The sequence below is a fragment of the Bubalus kerabau genome, chromosome 10 (genome assembly GCF_029407905.1).
Source record: "Bubalus kerabau isolate K-KA32 ecotype Philippines breed swamp buffalo chromosome 10, PCC_UOA_SB_1v2, whole genome shotgun sequence".
Taxonomy (NCBI): Eukaryota; Metazoa; Chordata; class Mammalia; order Artiodactyla; family Bovidae; genus Bubalus; species Bubalus kerabau.
In genome coordinates, this window is record NC_073633.1 from 70545680 (window position 1) to 70570674 (window position 24995).

The window sequence follows — 24995 nt, forward strand, 5'->3', positions numbered from 1 at the left end:
CACATAGTGTCCTTTATTTTTAAAGAGCTTCAGATGTGCTGAGAAACAGATAAAATTCAATGTCCAGTTCCAATGGATCATTAAGAGTACTCTAATTACTGAGTAAGCTTGCTCTAAGATAGTACATATTTAACTAAAATTCAACTTATTCTAATATATATGATTTCACCATTAAGTGCTTCTCCCACCCCACTTCAAAAGATTTTCAGAAATTTTATCTTGATATAGTTACTATGAATGCACTGACGCTGCATCATGCTGACATTTCACTTCCATGAATTCAATCATAAGCCCTCAGAGGAAAAAAACTGAGGATTTCAACGACATAGACACCATTTCACTAAATAAGCACACCCTCCCCAAGGAGCCCTAAGCAGGAGTATAAGGGAGCTGTCCAGTAACATAAGCGTTTCTCCCTATGTGCATCTTGCCAAGCTCAGATCCTAGTATTTAAAGTATTTTTGTGTAACAAAGCCCCGAATGCAAGCCAATTTCTTCATCTGTGGTCCAACTAAAGAAATTTATTTTTGGAATTTCTGAAGGAAAAACTAGCTATTTTATAATTCTATGAGATGGAATGAATGAATGGAAACCATACTTCATGATCACTTATCACTTTAAGGGATTTTTAAGGTAATCTGAAGCAAAAGCTTTGGGGGGTGGGTCATCATGTGCTAAAATCACAGTTTAACTTAATCCTAACACACAACTCCAACATAAATGTATTCTATTATTATAGAAAGAACATGATACATGATAAAGTGAGGATGACTTCTTTCCAAAGGCTACATCCAGAAACAGAAGCCTTTTGCTATGCAGTGAAACAAAGCATCTTTTGGCATTTTGAATCCTCAATACTTACTAAGCTCTGAATTCTACAGAGTAGAACAGTTTTAATACTTCTTGGTGATCTCCAAAGGAACATCAGGGAATCCCATAAAACTGAGACTCCTCCTTACCTGCAACATTTATTTTTAAACACAACTATTTTTATAATTTTATTCTCTGGTGTCTTATTTTTATAATTCTTAACTTTGATATTTTATATTTTAACTCTTTTCTCAAAAAAAAAATCTATTAGCTTTGAAAATTGTTTTCAACAAAAAGTACAAAAAGTTTTAAAAAATTCTATTTAAAGCTTTTAATCTGGATTAAAAAAATCAAGTGTAATAACTTTTCATTTTCAGAATGGGGTATAAACATTGGGAAGATTGATATGGACATTACTTGTCTAGTATCAACCTAAAATCACAGATTGAAGAAGTTTCTGTGACATCAGGATTTAATTCCCTAAAGCCCACTTTTTCATGGTGTACACTCTATTTTCTTTTAAAAGATCTGTGCAGAATAACAAATGTCTTGTGTACTAAAATTTAAAAGGGATCATGTAGATCTTTCAATTAAAGTCATAAATCTAAGAATCATGGTTGAATGATCTTACCTGAAGCACACAAGTTCTTTATAAAATTCTAAATATAAAGATGTTGCTGGAAGCATTATTTACTTTTTTAGCTTGCTTCATTAAAGTGCCTGAGTCTGAGATGAACACTGTATCTTCAAAATAAGGCTGACTTTCAAGGGCCAAATCATTGTTTGATCATAGACCTCTTCGAAAACCTAATGAAAGCTAAGACTTCGCAGAAAATAGAATTTTTTAAAACTTTTTGTACTTTTTGTTGAAAACAATTTCATGTGTGCACATACACACAAAATTTTAACACAATGTTGAAGGCAGGAGTCATCATAAAATCTACCAATCCCAGAGAAATAACTGTTATCACTGATTATATGCAAGACAGCCTTAAAACATAATGCTCTGGTATTCATTCATACACACTATGATGAAAATAAAAAGGGTATCAAACAGGCATGTAAAGTTTGAAAACAGGTGAAGGTTGCTCTTCGGTACCATAACTTCTCTGAGTGCAGAGCAGCCTGGTTCTGCTAATTGTCCATCCCTGCTCTACAACCCCCTCAGACATGAGATCCTGTACCATCTGATCTGTGCCATGACCTCCACCTCTTTTCATCTAAACTCTGCAAGCTTCTTTGATCCACTTCAGCTGTTGACATGTAACTATCCAGTCTGCCCAATACCTTCAGTAACACAACTTAGGGCTTCAGAAGGTAGGCCATTCCAGTTTTAGGCAACTCTGAAGAACTAAAAAGTTCTTTTCTAATCTGACGAGCCTGATTTCTAAGTCAAAATGCTGTCCAGAATTTCTCCTCTATTTATTTGCCAACAGATAACAAAATAGCTTGCCATTCAAAATATCTAATTCTAAAACCAGGAGCAAAAATTCATTAAGCCCTACTTTTACCAATGGGGAAAGTCAGAATTACGCCAAACAACATTTTCTACTTGAAAATCAAAATCTAAGAGGATCAATATTGTTCAGTTCAAGAAAGATGTAAGGCTTTTATGTACACATTTCCTACCTTACTGCGTTTCTTTTCACTGCATAAAAAAATTTAAAATATATCAACATTAAAAGATTAACATTATAGTCACTGCAAATTAACATCAGTTCTGTCTGCAAATAGTTTATTCTCTGTATTTCTATTTATGCCTGTGATTCTATAATAAACAGCTCCAATCAATGCAACATAGTCATTATTTATTCATTAGATAAAGCCTGGCTTTCAAGAACTACAAGTTGTCTCAGTCACCTTCAACAGCTCCTTTTTCACAATAATATCTCTTTTTGAAACCAGTGTATTAATAAGGCCCATTTGTCATATACAAAGCAATCTCTGAAGCAAATGCTTACTCCCTTTGAAAACAAAGGAAATACAAACAATTATATTTGATATTTTCTTTCTTAAACAATCCCTTACTAGTGCTGGACAAAAAAAGACTCAAATATTTTGCACAGTGACTGACTTAGTCAAATCAGATAAGAACAATGATAACTAACAGTTATGTAGGTAAACACACAGCAGAATCTCCTTTTGAAAGGGCTACAAAGCAGGCAGGCTCCCTCCTGGACTATGTCTCAGAGACAAACAACGCATTCCTAAGGAGGCTACCCTCTAAGGAGCTTCTTTATGGTCCTTCAATAATTAAACTCCCTGCACTGATGCAAAAAAGTTCCACCTAAATGAATGCTGTCTTATACTGGGGGCACAATTTCGGTAAGTTTATATGGAAGGTATACACTAATCCTTGGTAAGAAATACATTTCCTGATAAAGAACGATTTTTCTACTTTTTCCAGAGTGGCCTGAAGAAGGAATGCTGTATTTTAAAAAGACACACAAACAAAGCCTAAAAAGATAATGCGACACACTTATCAGAACTTGTACTACAAACAAATGACACATTAAAACTCAGGAACAGTCCTCCGAGCATTTCTCTTGTAATAAAAGCATCTATTGAATAGTTTTAGTTGATCGTCCCAGCTGAAAATGGTTTCATCCATCACAAATGTGTACTGAATATTTTCTTACACTTCACATTGTTGGATATGCTAGTATGACTGAGTCAGTATTAAAATTAATCAACTTAACAGTATTAAATCAATATATTTGTACCTAATCAAATATTGCCAATCTCCAGTCAATACTATCTGTTTTTTAAAACAAAATTCTTTCACTAGCTTGTTATTTACATAAATCCAACGCTCGAAATAAAAGCACGGACTATTATAGACAGTCAAATATTGCCCCACCCCTTCTAATAGTGGATGACTGGAACATTTTAATATACTCCATCACGTAGTAGCATAGCTACAAAACTTTCATATTAACGCCAGAGGTTGAACATTTTTCAACAGAATTTAATTTTATACAGATTTTGCATCATCCTCAATGTCAAACGTCACCAACACTCAGGTACACTGAAGGTAAGGAACTGATAACCATAAACCCTGTAATATAACCCTCTCAACCTTCACTTGCGCACTCTTCTCACTTACTTTAAGAATTAAGTTTTTTCTATTTCCTACGCAAATAAGAGTACTAGTTAGGAGACTGAAGTCACCAAATTATTAAAATTTCAAAGAGTTACTATACAAAAAAGAGGCAAAGGGGGAAATCCTATTTGTTTAAATATTAAGGAATCTTACACTAGGGGGGAAAATAGCATTTGCGGGATGCCAAGCAAGACTTCCAAAACCCACCCCTCCTCCCGCCTTAAAGTCCCCCCCTCCCCACCCGCGCGCCCAGCCTGAGAAGTCGTTACTTTGACGCGGCCGGGATGCTACTCACCGAGTTTTTCCACCAATTTGAGCATCACCCCTCCAATGTGCACCTCCCCAGTCACTCTCAGGGTGACATCGCGGTTCAGGTCCGTCACATGAACACTCAGTTCCCACGTCCCATCCGCATAGCAGCCATCTGGCATCCTTATCCCGTCCAGAGCCATGGCTCCTTCCTGCGAGCACGGAGGAAATGGCTCTCGTCAGCGTCACTCCCCCAAAGGAAAGCAAATCCCACCGAACTCGCCGAGTCAGCCGCGGGTGAGAGGACGCGAGGGTTTCAGCACGAATTCTGGAGAGCCGGCGGCGAGGCCAGCTCCCGGCAGGACTCTACGCCCCGCGCCCCTTCCCGCGGTCACCCGGCTCCCGCCCCGCGGCGGCCCTCGGCGGACACGGCGCCGCCCGCCCCGCGCGACCCCAGCCTAGCGGCCCTCGCCTAGCGGACCGCGGCGGGCTTCACCTGCCCGCCTGCCGGCCGCACCCAGGCCCGGGAGAGGCCGTCCGCGGGCTCCACGGTCCTCCTCCCCGCCCGCGCTCCCCCTCCCCGCCCGCGCTCCCCCTCCCCGCCCGCGCTACCCCTCAGTCCCTGCCGGGTCCAGCCCCTCACCGAGCGCTTCTTGCGCTCCCTGCCCGGACTGGAGCAGCAACAGGCGCGGAGCGGGGGATCGCCCGGCAGCGGCGGTGGTGTCGGGTCCCCTCCTCTGCCGGGGAAACGCGGCGTCCTGGCCGAGCGACTAATGGAGTCCGGCCGTCGCTGCCCCTCGCCTCTCCCTCCGCGCTCCACCCCTCTCTCCCCGCCCCCTCAGTCCGAGACCAGCTCCCTCCTCCCCGCCCCGCCGAGCCGTCCTCCGCGGGTCCGGCCGCCTCGCCCCTCCCCCGCCGTCCCCCCGCCGCCGCTCTCGGGGCCGAGGCCGCGCGAACTCCCGGGCTGGGGAGGGGTGGCGCGCGGCGGGGAGGCGAGCCGTGCGGGGGAGGCGGGGGCGCCCGCGGCGGCAGCAATCTCGGCCCCGCCGAGTCGCTGCCCTTTTATGGAAATGAAGGACCCGGCGTAGGGATTGAATCCAACATCCGGGCTCTCGGCGGCGGGACCTGAGGAGGGGGAGCCCGGGGAGCGCGGCTGCCTCCCACCCGGGTGCGGGAGGGAGCCGGGCGCTCCTTTCCACGCTCGCGTCTCTGGCTCCGGGAGGGCATGCAGCGGTGGGTGTCGGTGCTTCCAGCCGGAGGAGAGGGCTCGTCCGTGAGAAATGGCCACAGGAAATTCCCAGGGCAAGGTCGTTTTCGGGGAACAAAGTCCCCCCGCCCCCTCCCCACGGCTGGAGCGAGCCCAAAAGTCTCGGGGCGGTGAGAAGTGCCGCACTCCGGGAGCTGGAGACAGGGGATTGGGGAACGTAAAAACTTTTTAAAAAAGTAAATGCCCAAGCCAACTCCGCGAACCTCCAACAAAAGAATGAGAAAAAGCGGAGAGAGGTGAACCGCAAAATTGCTTTGCAAGCAATGTCCGGCATAATCAGCAACTCCTACCGGACTCCCAAGAGTTTACTTGCGCTCTTAACCCATTCGGAAGCTGCAACCAAAAGTGAGTCATTTAGGTCCACGATGCTGTAGTTGGGGGGCGCGGGGCGGGGGCGAGGATCAGGGCAGTGAGATTTTTTCGGAAACTCTTTTCTCCAGCCTTTTCGACTCTGTGTACGTATTTGTGTATTTTTATTTGCATTTTAGCAATCCCAGTCTACTAAGTTATTTAGATGGCTGGACATCCCTCTACCCCACCCTCAGCCACACCTTGAAGGAATTTTAATAGCTCTGAACCGGTGCCAGCAGGTACGGGAGGAACTAAAGAATGTTACCTGTTGAGACTGACCAGTGATGGAGAACGGTCCTCCAGCTTCCCACTTCACTTCCACTTCCCCCTTTTACTATCGCACTCAACCGAGAGGGCTCCAGTCAAAAACGGCTACTGGAAAACTGCCTCGCTGGCAAATAGAGGGCTCGACGAATTTAGGTCAGGAAGACGCAGATAAGATATCCCAGATCCCATAAAAGACCCCCGGTTTTAAAAGCCTCCAAGTCTTCTTGAACTGTGTCAGACTCTTCAAAGAGGACACCCCCACCCCCACCCTAGGCAAATAATCCTGTGTTCAGCAACACTATTGGGAAACGAGGTTAGAGGCCTCAAGAAAGGGGTGGGACCCATAAAGGAGTAAAAGAAAAGCAGCGAAGTTTAGTCAGATCCCAGAGGTTTGGCACCAAAAATAGGGAAAACCACTACAGCATTTTCAGCTAGTCATCATGGAGAAATTGATGCCTCGGAGTCTGTAGGCTCGCCACTCTCCAATCATTTCTTCTCATGGAGGTTCTAAATAGTTCACTTGGAAGCAGTATGAACGTCCAGAGAGGAGGCGATGTTTATGTAAATTGGGTGTTGCAAGTATAATAGGAAAATGTTTTTAATAAAATAGAGAGTAACTTGTTAGGGTAAAAAAAAACTGTACCGAACTGTACATGCAACTGTAAAAAATCACAAGCGTATCTAGTTCTAATTATTAAGAGAAAAAAGAGCGAAAGGAAATACACCAAAATGTTAACAAGCTCTCTGGGTGTTAAAATCAAGGGAGGTTTTTTTGCCTCTCTATTTTTTATTTTCTAAAAATTCCGAAGCTTTGCATTCAGGACTTGTCTGTCACCACCTTTAATTACATCCAGCATCTCAGTTTCTCTGGGCATGCGATTACCTTCACAGTGATAGACACAACTGATAGAGCAGCTGCTGGACACCTGGACAGGACCTTCAGGGGTTTCCTTTTGTGTTTTTAAATATCCCCAAATAAGATATGCGTTCTTTGAGAGCAGAGACCTCAAGTTCTTTGTCTTGCCCACAAATTTACAAATACCTTGGCACAAAGAAAATGAAAGACATGCTAGGAGCAAATCAACTCAAAAGGCTAGGAAACACTATGTCTGCCCCATGGAGATATTTCATTCTGGGGGGAAATCCTGGCTTGGAAATGTATGTGCTTATTTCTACACCTTATCCTCCGAAGATTTATGGCAATATATAATGATGCGCAAACCATGAGATAGCATACATTATAAAGGGCACAAAACAACAAGGAAAAAAGGTGGGACGTGGAGGATTAGAGACTTAAAATTGAGCCAGGAATGAGGCTGAGAATTGTACCTCAACAAATTGTGCAAGTGCTCCAGCAAGCTCTGAATGACTATGACTTCTTAAACATGCCTTTGTAGAACCAAAAATATCCACGTCCTTTCTGAATATTCCCTTTCCTTCAGGCAAATTTGTCTAAGCCAACTGTTGTGTCTCAGAAACTCTTTGAATGCTCAGTTTCCACATTCTAGTTCTCTTTTTCGAACTCTCCAGTGAGTTACTTACTGAACAGCCTCCCACCACAATGCCTACTCCTCTGACTGCTGCTGACTTCAGTGAATGTTTCCTGCATTAGGATGGGGAGCTGGGAGCAGGGTGTTAATATTGCAAATATCAGTCCCGTTTCTTAGCACTGAAACAGCTTAATTATAGCTTTACAAGCGACTTTACTAGCTTCAGATAATCAGCAGTTGGTGTTCAAGCCAACTGGAAGCACAGGGTAGACAGTGACCCCCTAAAAGAACTATTAGAGGAATAGTTAGGCTGAGTTGGGTGCAGCTGGTCCCTGTAGGCCCTCTTTTTGAGTGTTTCAAGCTGTTGCTTGCTTTGAAGATTAAAGAGGAGTCAGACTTGAATCTCTGAAACTGGGGATTTTTTTTTTCTTGATTATTGAGTGAGACCTTCAAATACATTTCTTAAATGTTTACTTCCACCTAACGTTTCCCAGTGTGTTCAGATGTGGAATCTCATCTGAAATGCCCCACTAGAACCTCTAAGACAATGCAATACTTGTGGTACTTACATCATACTGAAAAGTAGCCGAGAACTCCAGTGTTTGGAAGAACAGCTCAAGCATTGAAAGCAGCAATATCCAAATAAGGTACCAAGCACTGGGCTTAGGTTTAGACCAAATGATACCTCACAGATCTGCCGTCAAACGCAGCCCTCCGGCTTGGTAGTCCGCAGGTTGACTTCAGCTTTTTCTCTGAGCCCACTTAAACTGTGCTTTACAGTCTTAAAAGGTTCGTAGCAAATATAACCACTGAGTTTGAACTATAGAGAGGTTGGGGGATAGAAGAACATAAGGGAAGGTTTGTGTGAGTAGGAATGTGTAGAAGTATTTTAAAACGCACTTAAAAATGCCATTTGAGGCCAGCAAGATGAAATGTAATGAATTATTCCTGTCAAATACCAGGTGAGCAGAATTCTCTGTTTGTCTCAGGGATTACCAAAAATGGAGCTCCCTGTGAAAGCTACTAAGGAGGTAGAAATCAAGGGGCATGGAGTGTGAACTAATAATGGGAAGGAAGGTTGCAGGGGCCACTTTTTTGATATAAGTGTTATTCAAGGTGGACAGCAAGGAAAAGTCTGGCAAAATGAGCAACAAGGAAGACTTGCTTCAGGGTGGGGCTGTTTTGACACAGACCTAAAGAAAGCCTCTGAGATAACATTGAAATCTCCACTTCAAGGGGAAAGAAATACACTCTTGTATTTACTGCTCTAGATTACAGAAAGCTGTTTGGTAGAAAATCATGCTGGTTGATCCTTAGGAAACAGTTTTTGAACGTCACATCATCTTGTGAAATGTTCTGCCTCTGACAGAAATATGAACTGTTCACACACACACACACAAACACGGTGGCTAGCTGTGTGCTTAGCACAGTGCAGGGCCCTGAGACATATCTGTAGATGTATAACACATGTCACAAGCTCTTAAGGAACATGTTTCTAATAGTGGAATATTTAAAACACCAGAAAGGCTATCCGTATGCATAAAGAGTTAAATTAGACCTTATACCATTTATAAAAATTAACTGAAAAAGGATCATAGACCTAAATATAATATTTAAACTGTAAAATTCTTAGAAGAAAACATAGGAGTAAACCTTTGTCACCATAGATTAAATAATGCCGTCTTAAACAGGACATCAGAGCAAAAACAATGAAAGGAAAACTAAGTTGGGTTTTATCAAAATAAAAAATGCCAGTATTTCAAAGGACAGTAACAAAAATGTGAAAAGAGGCGGGGAAGGGTTAGGTAGAGAGTTTGTCATCAATACACACACACTGCTTTATTTAAAATGGAAGACCAGTAAGGACCTACTGTATAACACAGGGAACTCTGCTCAATGTTTTGTGGCAGTCTAGATGGGAGGGGAATTTCAGGGAGAATGGATATACGTATATCTATGACTGGTCCCTTTTCTGCCCACCGGAAACTATCACAGCATTGTAAATCAGGTATACTCCAATATAAAAAAGTTTTTTTTTTTATTTTAAATCTCATTTTAAAAATGTGAAAAGAGGGAATTCTCTGATGGTCCAGTGGTTAGGACTCTGTGCTTCCACTGGAGGGGGTGCCTGAGTTCATCCCTGGTCAGGAAACTAAGGTCTCATATGCTGCAGAGCAACTTAGCCCATATGCTCCTACTACTGAGCCCACGAGCCACAGCTAGAGCCTGTGTGCCACAGCAAAAGATGCAACGAGAGATCCCATGTGACACCACAAAGATCCTGAGGGTGGTAACTAAGACCTGACACAGCCAAGTAATTAAGTTTAGAATGGGCAAATGATCTGAGTAGACAGTTCTTCAAAGAAGATTTACAAATAGGCAAAAAGCACCTAATGAGATGCTCAACATTAATAGGCATCAGGGAAATGCTAATCAAAACTGCAATGTGATAACACTTTCCATCCACTAAAATGATATAAGAAAAAAGATGACAGTAACAAGTATTGGCTAAGATGTGGAGAAACTACAACCCTCACGCTTTCCTGGTGGGAGTGCAAAATGGTCAGCTGTTTTGAAAAATGATCTGGCACTTCCTTAGAATGTTAAATATGGAATTCCCATATAATCTAGCAATTCTGCTCCTAGATATATACCCAGGAGAATTGGAAACATATGTCCACACAAATACTTGTATACAAAGATTGTTGTTTTTGTTCAGTCGCCCAGTCCTGTCTGACTCTTTGCGACCCCATGGACTGTGCAGCACACCAGTTCTCTCTGTTCACCACCATTTCCTGAAGTTTGCCCAAGCTTATGTCCATTGCATCGGTGATGCCATCCAGCCATCTCATCCTCTGATGACCTCTTCTCCTCAATCTTTCCCAGCATCAGGGACTTTTCCAATGAGTCAGCTGTTTGCATCAGATGAACATAATACTGGAGTTTCAGCTTCAGTGTCTGTCCTTTCAACGAGTATCCAGGGTTGATTTCCCTTAGGATTGGTTTGATCTCCTTGCTGTCCAAGGGACTCTCAGGTGTCTTCTCCAGCGCCATAGTTTGAAGGCATCAATTCTTTGGTGCTCTGCCTTCTTTACGATCCAGCTACATTAATAATAACCAAAAGACAGAAACAACCAAATGTCTTTCAAGTGATAAATGAAAGACATTTGGGTTATTTCCACCTTTTGACTATTATTAATATTCAAATAGAAGTATTTCTTAGTGATTCATTAAAAAGTTCAAGGGGAGGGGCCTCTCTGGTGGCTCAGTGGTGAAGAATCTGCCCACCAATGCAGGAGACAGGTTCAATCCCTGATCAAGGAAGATCCCTCATGCCTTAGAGCAACTAAGTAAGCTGCAACTTTTGAGCTTGTGCTCTAGAGCCCAGGAACTGCAACTACTGAGCCCATGCGCCACAACTACTGAAGCCTGCGTCCCTGAGAGCCGCCACAATGAGCAGCCCCTGCACCACAGCTAGAGAGTAACCCGTGCTTGCCATAACAAGAGAAAAGTCTGCGCAGCAACGAAGGCCCAGCATGGCCAAAAATAAATTATTTAAAAATGACATTAAAAAATCAGAAATGATAAAAATTCTATTACTGTAATGACTAAATTATGAAGTACAGACCCACTTTGAAGATTGTGATAACCTAGCCTCTGAAAGAGAGTCATGGGAATGTGTTCTGAAGATAAATCTAAACAGATCTGAAATAGTAGATGGAGTTAGGCCTATCCAGAGGTGTGGTATGTGAAATCATGAGACAGAAGTGAGCCTGGCATGATCACCAGCCAGAGAGAAGAAAGGAAGAAATGCCACAGAGTTGCACTGGGGAAGAGTGAGCATGGAGTGAGGCTGACTAGTGAGTTTAGAGTCTGAGAAAGAGAATGGGGAGCCATTAAAAAACTGGCTCACAATAGTAACATCATGAAAGCAATGTTCAAATGAGATTAATCCAAGAAAAATATGCATAATGGAAGAACAAGAGACTAAAGTCCAGAAGTTTGCTTGCTTATTACTTAGATGCAAGAGAAAGTCTTTGGCTGGTAAGGTAAGTAATAGGGGGTGAGAGATGGAGGGAATTCAATGTGTCAAAAGTTTTTGTGCATTTTTGATGTTCTAAGTGCTGTGCAGGACACTTTACATGTACCTCACAATAACCTTGAGTTTTTATTATTATCCTTATTTAATGTGAGTTAACTGATAGCCAAACTGATTATCTGGTTGTCTAATTTGTTCTAAATCACATGGTTGGTACTTGGAAGAAGAGGGTTTAAAACAGGTTTGAAAACAGAAGATCATAAATGCTTCAAAGTTTTTACCACTGGGTGACCAGAAAAAACAGTGGAATTACTGAACTGGAAAAGAAAAATTGGGAGGAGCTGATTTCAGGGACCAGGGAAATGGGAAGCTTTTTTTTTTTTTAAAAAAAGAAAGAGAAATATTGAACTTGAGGTAAGAACCGTACATCCCAGTGGAAACGCTTGGAGGACAGTTAGATAAACAAGCCTAGTAATTTTGTGAGAGGATCAGATCACACAGAGAAAAATCATTAACATTGAGGCAAGCCTTCATGGATGTCTCAGCTTCCCAAATGAGACTGACCCTTGGGGAACTGCTCTCCAAGGATGGAAGCAAGAAGAAGAGACGTCTAAGGCAACAGAGAAGAAAGGATCGGAGTAGGGAAAAGAATCAAGTTAGTCCAGTATCATGCCAACCAAAACAAAGAAAGAAAGAAGCCATTCCAAGAAGGAAAGGTGGTCAGCAGTATCAAATGATGCCGAGAAGTCCAGGAGAATAGAGTGCCAAAAGAAGATGAGGCTGGTGAGAATCATTGCTCACCTTGGAGAGATCACTTTCCAGCTAAACCACTGAAGACAGGGTTCAGACAGCTAAAGAAAGGGAAGTTTATCAATAAAAGGAAAGCAAGAAATAGGATGGTAATTTGGGGGTGCCACAGGAGCAGAGATGCTTTTTCAAAACAAAGGGGGCCTGAGCATTCATAAAGACCATGGAAGACATAAGAGGGAACTGGTTGCTTAATAACGAAACCAAATTACCTCTGGGATTATCTGGGATTTTACCAAAGCTTCAAGGGGAATAGGAGCAGCTCTTGCCAAGACAGAATACAGACTCACAAACTTGCAAGGATACAACTGGTTTATTGGAAGGTTCTAACCACCTTGTAAGAGTGGAAATGCATGGCAGGATACAGCAAATTGGTGCATAAACTTATTTAAATAAATAATGTCTATATTAGTCAAGAAGAGGGTGGGGCTGCCTGAATTATTGTGCTACTCGGATGGACACCCTCCCAGGAGGTCAGATTGGGGCCAGGATGTAAGAAAGGAAGGATGTGATTAAGAGATTATTTCAGTAGGACAAGGACAGAAATTCAGAGGCCTGTAAGAGAAAACCAGTGGTAGCAGCACAGATGCCAACTTTCCTGCTCCAGAGATGCTGCAGGGGCTCAGCTGGCCTGGGGACAGTATAGCTGTCACGTGTAAGTCACTGGAAGGCTACATGTCAAGAGGTCAACCCCCACAGCTGCCTTCTGCAGTCAATTCCTGCAACACAGCAAAAACTCCCACTAGATAAGTGTTTCCCTGTTAATGAACACACTGGGCTCCTCCCTGATTTTCAGTGTTATTTACTCTAGCCAGTTCCTCCCTGTTTTTAGTGGCAGGTAAATTGCTGACTCCCAACCCCCATTCGGAGGAAGGATCCCTCCCCTTTGTGCTTTGTATCACAATGCCCTCTTCAAATGCATAAACCCTCTATTCTTCCCAAACTAGGAGTTGCAATTCCACTAAAAGAGCCAAACCAGAAAGTCACCCACAATTCCAGTTGCCCTGAGGCCAACTCAGTTCAACTTGGAAGGACAAAAGTGTTTTTATCCACTTGCTCCTAAACAGGTGCTCAGGTGACAGAGAATTGACCACAGCTGAACATCACCACCTGGTGCCTGGGAGGTGTCACTGCAAATCTTTTCTCCCCGTTGAATTAAATTCAACATAAATTTCATTATGAAATTAGTGAGCAAATGGAAAAAAAAAATGCATCTATGAAAATATAAACTCTTCATTTTGGGATCCCATTATTTTTTAGGACTGTGTTCTTGGAGATATCCACACTATTCCTGCATCAGCAATTTTTCCTGCTTCATCTAATTCTCCACCTGCTTCAAATCATTGCCATCACCATATAGACAGACTCTGTGCTGTGCTTTGTGCTTGGTTGCTCAGTCTTGTCGGACTCTTTTCGACCTTATGGACTGTAGCATGTCAGGCTCCTCTATCTGTAGGATTCTCCAGGCAAGAATACTGGAGTGGGCTGCCATTTCCTACTCCAGGGAATCTTCCCAACCCAGGGACTGAACCCCTGTCTCTTGCGTCTCCTGTACTGGTAGGTGGGTTCTTTACCACTTGTGCCGCCTGGGATGCCTCTACCATTTCGCACTTAAAGAAAGAACTTCTTCTTTCTTGATGACATATATCCCTCCACTACCCATCCTGCTACGGTCCCCTTGAACACAAAACCACTTATATGAGATACTTATGTGCAACATATCTATTTCCTCGAGTCTAAATTACTTTTTAATTCACCCTCAAATTAGTCTCTGTGATCACCTCTCCACTGACACTCATGACTTCTCTGTTGCAAAACATGCAGTGCCTTTTCCATCTTCTTCTCACTCAAACTTTCAGCAGCATTATATGCTGTCTGCTCTCTTTCTAATTTCTTGCTCCTCTTGGACTCTGGAAATCACCATCTCCTTATTTTTGTTCTACCTTTCTGTCTTCTTTTTTCAGTCTCCCTTGCTGGCTCCTTAGCCTCTAGCCAAGCCCTAAATTCAACCTGGGACCTCTTTTCTTTTCTATATGCATTTTCTCTCTAGCCTACTTTCTTCTACTTTGAGACTTAAAATGTTGTCTCTATGCTGATGATTCCACGTCTCTAGCCCAGATCTGTCCTTGGAGCTCCAGACTTAGAGATTCATGCATAAAAAATATTTCACACTAATGTGTGCAATTGACACTGACTTTCCTTCAATATCTGTTCCCGCTCCAGTGTTTCCCATTTCAGTAAATGACACCATCATTCATTCATTTGCTGAGCCTAAAAGCTGGGTTTCCCACATTCCTTCACCACCACTCCACTAAGTACATGCTAAGTCCATCTGTAAAATAGATCCTGAATTCATCCACTTCTCTACAACTTCACCATCACCATCCTGGGGCTGGCCACCAGGCTTCTCAGTTGGGTTATTTATTCAAGAGCCTCCTGAGTGGTCTCTCCACTCTTCCCCACTCCAGTCCATTTCCTACAGAGTACCTGGAGTGATCCTCTAAATATGTAAATCACAAGATTTACTCTTCTCTTAGAAACATCAACAACTTTCCATTGTGCTCAGAATAAAATTGAACTCCTTACAATGATGGCTTAAATGGCTGTCCTCTGCTCACTGTCTCCAGTCAGAACATTTTGTCTTCCTTTCCTTATTACTCTCTTACTACTGAACCCATTTCATTCTTGTGTCTGCCTCCTTACTTCACTGAAGTGGCTCATGTTAGAATTGCCTCCATGTCACTAAACGCAAAAGGCATTTTTAACCCTCATCTTGATTTATTGGCAGTTCTTAACATTGGCGATCACGTTCTCCTTGCAACATTTCCCTTGCCTCCTGTCACACCATATTTTCCTGGCCCTTCCTTCCTTTTTAATGGAAAAGTTGTCCTTCCTTAACCTACTCATTCACTCTTTAAGTTGTGCGTGCGTGCTCGGTCGCTAAGTCATGTCCGACTCTTTGTGACCCCCACGACTCTAGCCTGCCAGGCTCCAGTCCATGAAATTTTCATTCATTCTTAAATAAGTCACTTGTGCCCAAACCCTTGTCTTAGGGTCTGCGTTTAGGAAAATGCAGATTAAGATACACAGTGCAAATACTCCATGTAAGGGAAGCTTTCCTTCACTCCCAGACTAAACTGGTTTACTCTGCTACAGGCTGTTTTTAAGCCCTCTTCTTTCATATCATAGCACTGCTCACAGTTTACAATTAGATATTTGCATGATTTTTTGGTTAATGTATGCCATCCCTATCTTGAAGGAACAGTGTCTATCCCACCCTGTTTTGTCCTCAACACCTGCCAGTACCTGGCACAAAAATAGATACCCAATAAATATTGTTGAATGAATGACAGCCAATGGATAGTATGTTTTCACCCATAACTTCCTGAAGGTCTAGCTGAGAAATTCTCAGGTTATCTGTCATTACATTTCAACATATTTTTCTTTTACATTCCTTCTAGTCTCCTTCTCTTTCCTTTAATAAATTTCAATGTTTTCATTTTATATTTAGGACAATAACATTCTCCACATAATACTAGGACTCTCCCTTAATTTGATCCAAATTTATCTTATCTCCTTTCCAACCAAAATATTTGTCCTCCTAACTATAGAAACAACTCCTTCTGTGATAGGACTTTAAATTTCAAGTCACAATATTTCTGGACATCTATCCTCAAAGCCTATAAAAGCTTTTTTTTTTTTAAGTTTTTTATTGAAGAATAATTTCTTTACAGAATTTTGTTGTTTTCTGTTAAACCTCAACATGAATCAGAGTATAAAGGCTTTTAGTTGCAGGCTTCTATTGGCATTCCAGTACTCTTGCCTGGAAAATCCCATGGACAGAGGAGCCTCGTAGACTGCAGTCCATGGGGTCGCAAAAAGTCAGATGCGACTGAGCGACTTCACTTTCAGTTTTCACTTTCATGCATTGGAGAAGGAAATGGCAACCCACTCCAGTGTTCTTGCCTGGAGAATCCCAGGGATGGTGGAGCCTGGTGGGCTGCCGTCTATGGGGTCACACAGAGTCGGACACGACTGAAGTGACTTAGCAGTATTGGCATTCCACTCCAGTATACTTGCCTAGAGCATCCCATGGACAGAGGAGCCTGGCAGACTACAGTCCATGGGATTGCAAAGAGTCAGACACGATTGAGCAACTAACACACTATTGGCATTCACAATTCTACAGGATGTGAACATGTGAATTTGTTGTTGTTCAGGTACTAAGTCCTGTCCGACTCTTTGCAACCCCATGGACTACAGCACGCCGGGCTTGCCTGTCCTTCACTATCTCTTGGAGTTTGCTCAAACTCATGTCCATTGAGTCAGTGATGCCATCCAATCATCTAGTTCTCTGTCATCCTCTTCTCCTTTTGCCTTCAATCTTTCCCAGCATCAGGGTCTTTTCTAATGAGTTGGCTCTTTGCATCAGATGGCCAAAGTATTGGAGCCTCAGCTTCAGCATCAGTCTTTCCAATATTAAATAATTTTGCATTCCTGAGAATTGGCCCTTATACATAATTTATTTTTGAGTGTGAGAAAATGGGGAAAGGACATATCTCCCTTCTCCCCACAACTCCTAGGTCTTTGCCCAGAAGGGAAGAGTTGTTAATATGTAGATTAGAGCCCACATTATTAGCTGGGGAGGTTTGTTAACAGGCAAGTTTAGTGTTTGTCCAAGTTGGAACCTATCTCCAGCATCTTTTATGTGGTAGCCTTTCTCCACTTGGGGCAGACTCCGTGCCTCCTCTCTTCCATTCTATACGCCCTCCAGAGGTGCAGGCTCCTCCTATTTGGAAGAAAGAAATGAAACCTTACGCAGAAGCCACATTCTCCAATCCAGCCAGAGACTCCCTCCCTCTCTGTGGGAGTATGAAGTGCTGGCTCAGATGTTAATGAAAGGGAACTTCGCTGTGAATTTGGATCTTTCTTTTCTTGTGGTTGAACCAACTGAGCATGAAGGATGCTTGGCAGTGCAGGATCTGAGCATGCCTGGGTCTCTAGTTTAATACATTCAAAATAGGACTCCAATTGATGCTGAAGCTGAAGCTCCAATATTTTGGCCATCTGATGCAAAAAGCCAACTCATTGGAAAAGACTTTGATGCTGGGAAAGATTGAAGGGCAAAAGAAGAAGTGGGCAGCAGAAGATGAGATGGTTAGATAGCATCACCGACTCAATGGACGTGAATCTGAGCAAACTCCAGAAAACAGTGGAGGACAGGGGGGTCTGGTGTGCTGTAGTCCATGGGGTTGCAGAGTCGGACATGACTTTGCCAATGAACAACAACAGTCCTGTCTCCAGTCTCTATTAACCTACTGTTTTTTTTCAGGAACTCTGAATAGCAGTTTCAGAGTTTAGGCCTAAGTTGAACATATGGATTTTGCTGCTTGGCAGCATCTTTCAGATAAATAATAGAAAAGCCCCAACAAGTCTTCCAGTCTGTCTCCCCAAAACCAGGACAGGATCATTTCCTACATTAGGCCTGTCTGATGTTTTATCTGATTTAATTTTTAATATTTTGGATGATGACTTTCACAATTTCCCTGAAGAGACCATTTCATAATTCAATATTTATCTCCTAGACAGGGAGTGTTTCCAGTAATCAACCCAAATTTCTAACTTTCATCTTGTTCTCTTGGAGGTTATTTCCTCTCTGGGAGAAGATACAATTTTTATATATGGTATAAATGTACCAACGATGTTTCAGTAGGCAATATATTTTAGTCTCTTCAATGAAATTAATACCCTTAACCATTTGTTTTTATTGTTTTTTCTGAACACTTATCATTTTTTTAAATCCTTTTCACATCTGTATGAACTTATTTTCTACTTGTAGTCTCATTATTTTATTTAAATTTTTAAAAAATGATACAGATAATCAGAAGACTTTCTTGTTTGTTTTTAAAATATTTATTTATTTAGCTGCACTGGGTCTTAGCTGCAACCCATGGGATCTAGTTCCCTGACCTGGGATCAAACCTGGGCCCCCTGCATTGGGAATGTGGAGTTTTAGTCACTGAACCACCAAGGAAGTCCCTGATTCTTTTTTTTCAATTAACTATTTTTAGTAGTGACTTTTTGGTAGTAAAATAGCATAAGATAAAATTTACCATTTTAGCCATTTTTCAGTGTACGATTTAGTAGCATTAACTACATACACATTGTCCTGCAACCAGCACCACCATCTGTTTCCAGAGCTTTTTCATCTTCCTAAACTGAAACTCTGTACCTATGAAGCACTAACTTGCCATCCCCTCAACATCCCTTAGCTGTTTTACTTTCTGCCTCTATGAATTTGATGATTATAGTCACTTCATGTAAGATCATTTTTATTTCTGTAAGGGACTAACACCGCTAAACTCTAACATACCATGATTTTAAATGATGAAAAAACTAAAAATAACCTTATTACAGTTGTATTAATTTGAGAGTGATAGTCAAAATAGTTAACAACTGGCATTCTAGGGATCCTGGATCCTGGTGGGATCCAGGAACAGAGGATCCATGGAGTTGCAGAGAGTTGGACACAATTGAGTGACTAACAACTGGCACGGCAGTGACGCTGGGCAATGAGAACAAAGCTCAGCCCAGGCAGAGTGGATGATGGATGTAAAGAACAGCACAGTCTAGCCTGTTCCTACAGCTCCACGGCCACTCTTTGTTGCTCATATAATTCACTCTTCTAATGTCGCTGTTTGTTTTATATTTTTAGGTATTTTATTTTCACCTAATATAATTGTGCAGTTGATTTTATTGGCTTTGTAGATTTTTTTTTTTTTGCAGGACTAATGGAATTTTAATCCTTTAAAATACTCGAGGGAGAGAAATAAGTTACATGTCTCAAGGAGAATGATGGGTAAGAAAACTCCACTGGAATCTTCCCATGCAGGACAGAGTTGAAGGCTTGGTGTAAAAGAGCATTTTGATCTATAAATTCTTTTAAGAGAATTTATGGTGATAAAAGAAATATTTTTTTTTTTCAAAGGAAACTAGGAGATAGCAGTCTGGAGGAGGTCGCAATATAATTTTCAAAAACATGACTTATACAGAAATACACAATATGTCAAAGATTTATTTAATTATTAATGAAGAAACAGGAGGATGGTGAAAGTGATCTAAAGAGGATCTAGGAAGCTGATATATAGGATCGGTTAAAAAAAGAATGCTGGAATAAGATGGCAAAATTAGATACAAAACTGGTAGATGTCCTAAGAGTAAAACCATAATCTTTGAGATTATTATATTGACTGGGCAAAAATCATTATCAATTTTCTATGGTAATATTTAACTTCACAGAGTCTAGGCTCGAATCAACAGTAAATGGCCAACCAAACAAAATTACATTTCCTAGACCATCAGGCTTGTTAGGCAGTCTTGTTAGAGATAATGCTCTAGGAGAATATTGAAAGGGCACACAGTACTTTCTGTTTTATTTGTTAAGTTTGGGGTACTTTTCTTTACAGTGATGTGCAGAGAGCGTGTGTTCTCAAATCTCCCCACTCTTTACTAAAGGCATGTTTATGTTGGTGGAAAATCCTTCCTGTCCAAAATGAGGTCTGAAAGTTGGGAGAAGACCTGAGAGGGTCACCATGAGACTCGAGCATAATGACCTTAGATAGTTATCCACCTTTAACAAGTTATGTCACCTGGTTCTAGCATTTGGGGTCCAGGTGCAGCCTCTTATACTGTGTCACCAATGCCACAGGAAAATTGCAAGAATTAATACTATGAATACCCACATATCTTCTGCTTAGAGTCACTAACTGTTAGCATTTTGTAAATTTGCTTTATCTCTTTCTCCAATTCCCACAAGTATATTTTCTGGAGCCATTTGAAAGTTAATTATATTTATTATGAAATTTCACTCCTAAATACTGTGACATGTCATCTTAAAAATAGGAAGGTTTGGACTTCCTTGGTGGTCCAGTGGTTAAGAATACACCTGCCAGTGCAAGGGACACAGGTTCAATCCCTAGTCTGGGAAGATCCCACAGCAGGCTGTGCACAGCCTACTGAGCACATGTGCCCTAGAGCACGTACTCTTCACAAGAGAAGCCACAGTAATGAGAAGCCGGCACACCACAACTAGAATAGTCCCTGTTTACCACAACTGGAGAAAGCCTGTGTGCTTCAGTGAAGAACCAGCACAGCCGGAAATAAATGAATATTTAAAAAGAGAACTTTTAAAAAGCAGAGTAGATACTATGATGCTTTCCCTGGATTCCCCTTCAGGGATGAAGAACTTATTCCCCCCTATTTTGGGAGTGCCTCTGGCAGGTAGCTCTTAGCTGTTGGCCTTCTCTGGAAGTTGTCTTGGCTGGGAAGACCATGTAACCCAAAGTCACAACCTCTCAGGGGCCATCTGCGTCCCATGACTAACTGATGTAGAAGTTTAAAGGCCTGGACTCCTTCCTGACTGAGGACAACTTGGAAGGATCATTCCAGCTTTAGCTCCTCAAGCAGTCACGAGGCCATAGCTGAAACATTGCATTGCAACCCAAACTTCCTCTCTTCTCATGTCTGCTTTGTTTCCTCTTCTGTTCTCTTCCATAAGTATTAATTCCAAGAGCACTTCCCAGTGAAATTCCTGCACATTCATCTGTTTCAGAGTTGGCTACTCAGGATCCTCAACCAGAGAGGTGCCAGAAATGGTTTGAGAGAGCTGAAACTAATATTATTAATTTTAGTGACTTATTTCAAAATTTTTATCATCAGGGAAGTTAAAAAGTACTTTCTCATGTTAGATTTACAACTCTGTCATTTCAAAGGTCTCCACGATGTAGTGCGTGAAAAAATTAAAATGCAGAATATTGTATATCATGAGCTTCCATTTGTGAAAAAAAAAAAGAAAAATGGAGAATACATTTACATATAAGCCTCTTTGTGCATGGGCTTCCCTTGTGGCTCAGCTGGTAAAGAATCTACCTGCAGTGCAGGAGACCTGGGTTCGATCCCTGGGTTGGGAAGATCCCCCGGAGAAGGGAAAGGCTACCCACTCCAGTATTCTGGCCTGGAGAATTCCATGGACTATACAGTCCATGGGGTGGCAAAGAGTTGGACATGACTGAGTGACTTTCACTTCACTTCACTTCTATGTGCATAGAATATCTTTGTAAGGAAATACAAAAAATTTGCAGTAGAGGTTGCCTTGAAATAGAAGATTAGGGGTCTAGGGGTAGGGAACTGACTTACTTTAAGCCCTGTCATATTATTCTAACTATCATGTACTGCATGACCTTTTATTAAAGGCTGGAAACAAAAAAAAAAAGACAAAATGATAATGGTCACTAATTCTGGCTGATAGGAATGAATATGGGTTTCATTGTAATGGTTGTCATTTTCTGTAGTTTTAAAAATTAACATTTCTAACACCCAAAACTCATCTGTTTAAATTGATTTCTCCTTGTGGATATAGAGACCATTCTACTTATTGAAACATTTCATTTATTTGAACATGTTCTGTGAATGAATGAATGAGAGTTCATCTTCATCAATTATTATACAAAAAGGGAAATATGCTATCATCTGATACAGGGCTATTGAAATTGGGCCCTGTGCCAGGGACACAAATGTGAGATGTCACAAAGCGTTTGTTAAAGCCAGCTGAATCCTTTCCCTTCTGCTTCCAGTTTGAACAAGTGTGCACGAGGCAGAGCTTGACGGACTTCTCCGCTGATGAGAAGGCTGGACATTAAACCACAGAAAAGGGAAGAGCTAGCACTGCTTTGCAGTCAGTACATGTTTTTTGACTCACTGATGACTACTTGGACGCTATCAATGGATTCTAGTCTCTGGGCGGGTCTTTTGTCTCTTGGGACGCATCATGAATTAGTTAAGGTCACAGTGGTGTTGCTTTGCTTGCAGCAGCTCCTGAGGACTAATACATTTCTGAAAATGGGAAAAAGGCCAACTTCATGTCTTTCTGAATGAGGGATGAAGGAGATGACTATGAAAAGTATTAAGCCTGAGGCAATATCCTGAAAAGTAGTGCAATAAATCGGCCAAATATCACTTTGGAAGCACTGAGAGGTGAACAAAGCATAAGGTATGGTTTTATAATAAATGATCCTTGTTCAACTCATCTAATTTCCTTTTAGGCAGAGGGATAAGCCTGGCTGAGGGAAAAGAAACAATAAATTAAACAGTTTTTTAACCTAAGAAAAATTTTCATTTTAACAAATTAAAATGAGAAAAACATTTTCTAGGCAGATATACTGGTAGAAGGATTAAACTCTAAGAAGAATCATTGTCAACCTTACAATAAATGTGTTTTAAAGGAATTTCAAAGGGATTATGTAGATACTGGCTCTACATTCATTTTAAGCAAGACATGTTTATTGAGCACTTAATGTTTTCCAGGCTCTCTCTATTCTAGATGCTGAGGACATAATATTGAATAAAACAGACTAAAATTCTTGCCTCCGTGGAGCTTACATCCTAGGGGGAAGATAATATATACATATGCTTTGTTAGATAATGTTAAGAGGTAAAAAAAAAAAGGTAGTGACAAAGGATAGGAAGTATGGGGGAAAACCTTACAATTTTAGATAGAACGGCTGTTGGAAGGCCTTATGAAAAGGTGATGTTTGTGTAAGGATTTGAATAAGGTGAGAGAAAGTCATGCAGATACTTAGGTAAGAGCACTTTAGATGTGAAAACGGCATGTACAAAGGTCCTGAGGCAGGAGCATACTTGGTGTTGTACATTGAGGCTGCAGCAGAGTGAATAGGAATTGAGGTCAGAGAAGTAGCAGAGGCCGGATCAGGATGCTTTATTGACTTTAACCCCAACCTTTGAAGGGGGAAAGGACCCTCTCCTCACCTCCTGGTCAATGAGGGAGCAGGTAGACTGGACAATTGATTGTTCTTACTCAGGACTTGGAGCCATGAGAAAGCCTTTGTCACAGGTGTGGTTGCGGTGAGACCCCATGGCAGTAGTGTCCACTGGGTCGGTAAGATCCCCTGAGAAGTAAATGGCAACCCACTCCAATATTGTTGGCTGGAGAATTCCATGGACAGAGGAGCCTTGTGGGCCATAGTCCGTGGGGTTGCAAAAGAGCTGGACATGACTTAGTGACTAAAAACCTAGCCAGAATTGCTTCCTTGGAACTAAAGGAGCTATTAATAAAAATACTGATGGATACTCGTGAAACTCAGGATTATTGTTTAAGTCATTCTTTATAGCTCAGATACTATTAGTAAAAAGCAGACAGACACACAGAGAGAAAACAAACTAATACTTGATTCATTACTACTGACTATAACTGTCGTTTCTGGTGGATTACCAGCTAACACAAAATAGGTCTGTACAGTAGTTCATGTTCCAAAGATGGCTGTAATGACATCTTCCCTCCCACATGCTCTTTTGCATCTTGAATTTTGCATTTTGAATTTGCTATTCCCCCAACAATAAGTGAGTGGCATATGTTTCCTCTCTCTTTGAATCTGTGCTGGCTCTGAGATGTATTTTGACCAATAAAATGTGACAGAAGTGATATGCAATTTTCAAGGCTGGTCTTCCATCTAGGAAGCCAGCTGCCATGTAAAAAACCCTCTGCTCTGCTGGCGAGAGACCAGTGGAGAGAAGCCTGAAGACACCTTGACCACTCCAGCCCCAACCAAACTGCCAGCTGAACATACCCTCATGAGAGAGCCAGACAATGTTATATGAAGCAGGACCACCAGCTGAGCCCAGCCCCAATTCCTGATCCAGAGAATCTTGAGCAAATAAAATGGCTGTTATTTTAAGCCAGTATATCATGGGGCTGTTTATTACACAGTAATAGATAACTGACATGTGTAAATATTGTCACAATACAAAACCTTAATCACTTAATTGCATGAGTTTTCAGGCAGGAGATTTTAAAAATAGGGGTGTGTGTGTGTATCGGGGGAAAGTCAAAGAGATGTCTTGGAAAATTGAAGGAGAAAGAAAAAAAGGAAAATAGTTAACAGAAGAGCTCACTCTTTTCTCAGGATCATATTTGAACTTGAGAACTGGAAATCAGTTTACTAAACTGACCTGTGTTCAACTATTGGTCATAAAAAAAGCACTTATCTACCACCCCACCCTTCAGTGGAGAAGTTGGTACAGCATGATTTCACTGGTTTTGCTCGCTGATGCATCCCCAGATGACTGGAGCAGGAACTCATAAGTGCTCACTGAAGACTTGTGGCAGGAAATAAACACACATGAAAACCATACTATAATTTAAAATTTTACCTACTCAATATCAGAAGTGAAATAGAGTAGTTCATCCAGTTTAGGGTTTCCAACCTGATAAGATGGGAAGAGGTGGAATGGGTTAATTGGAGAGAGTTCCAGAAACCTATAAAAGAGATAAAATACCATTACCAGAGACTTCAAAGGGTAAGGAAGGCTAATGGTCAGAATAAAAGCAAGGTTTGTGAAAACTATTCATAAAAAGGCTTTAAGCCTGTGTTTTTTAGCAACAGTTCTCTCTGATTTAGACCTCTAATTTTATCTTCACCTTTCTCTTTTTTTAGAAAGAAAAAGATGAAGGTAAAATTTTTCTTTTGTCTTATTTTCTCAGAAAAAAAGGCTTTCACTTTGGAAAGTATAAAATATATGTGTAAAGAGATACAGGAA

The 24995-nt window shown here is 41.5% G+C and overlaps 1 protein-coding gene across 6 annotated transcripts in view; it reads right to left on the minus strand.

Moving 5' to 3' along the window:
* The window catches only part of FERMT2 (FERM domain containing kindlin 2), a 79152-nt gene extending 70907 nt beyond the window's left edge, over window positions 1-8245 (minus strand). For 4 of the 6 annotated variants that reach the window (XM_055538085.1, XM_055538082.1, XM_055538081.1 and 1 more), the window contains exons 1-2: window positions 8107-8245; window positions 4209-4374 (exon numbers count right to left, since the gene is read on the minus strand). In XM_055538085.1, the coding sequence (XP_055394060.1) occupies window positions 4209-4374; window positions 8107-8160 (220 nt within the window). In that variant the 5' untranslated portion in view covers window positions 8161-8245. Of the gene's footprint in view, window positions 1-4208; window positions 4375-4805; window positions 5013-6045; window positions 6183-8106 lie in introns of those variants that run through there. The other 2 variants (XM_055538084.1, XM_055538083.1) reach the window with 2 other exon arrangements.
* Between the last annotated feature and the right edge of the window lie 16750 nt (window positions 8246-24995).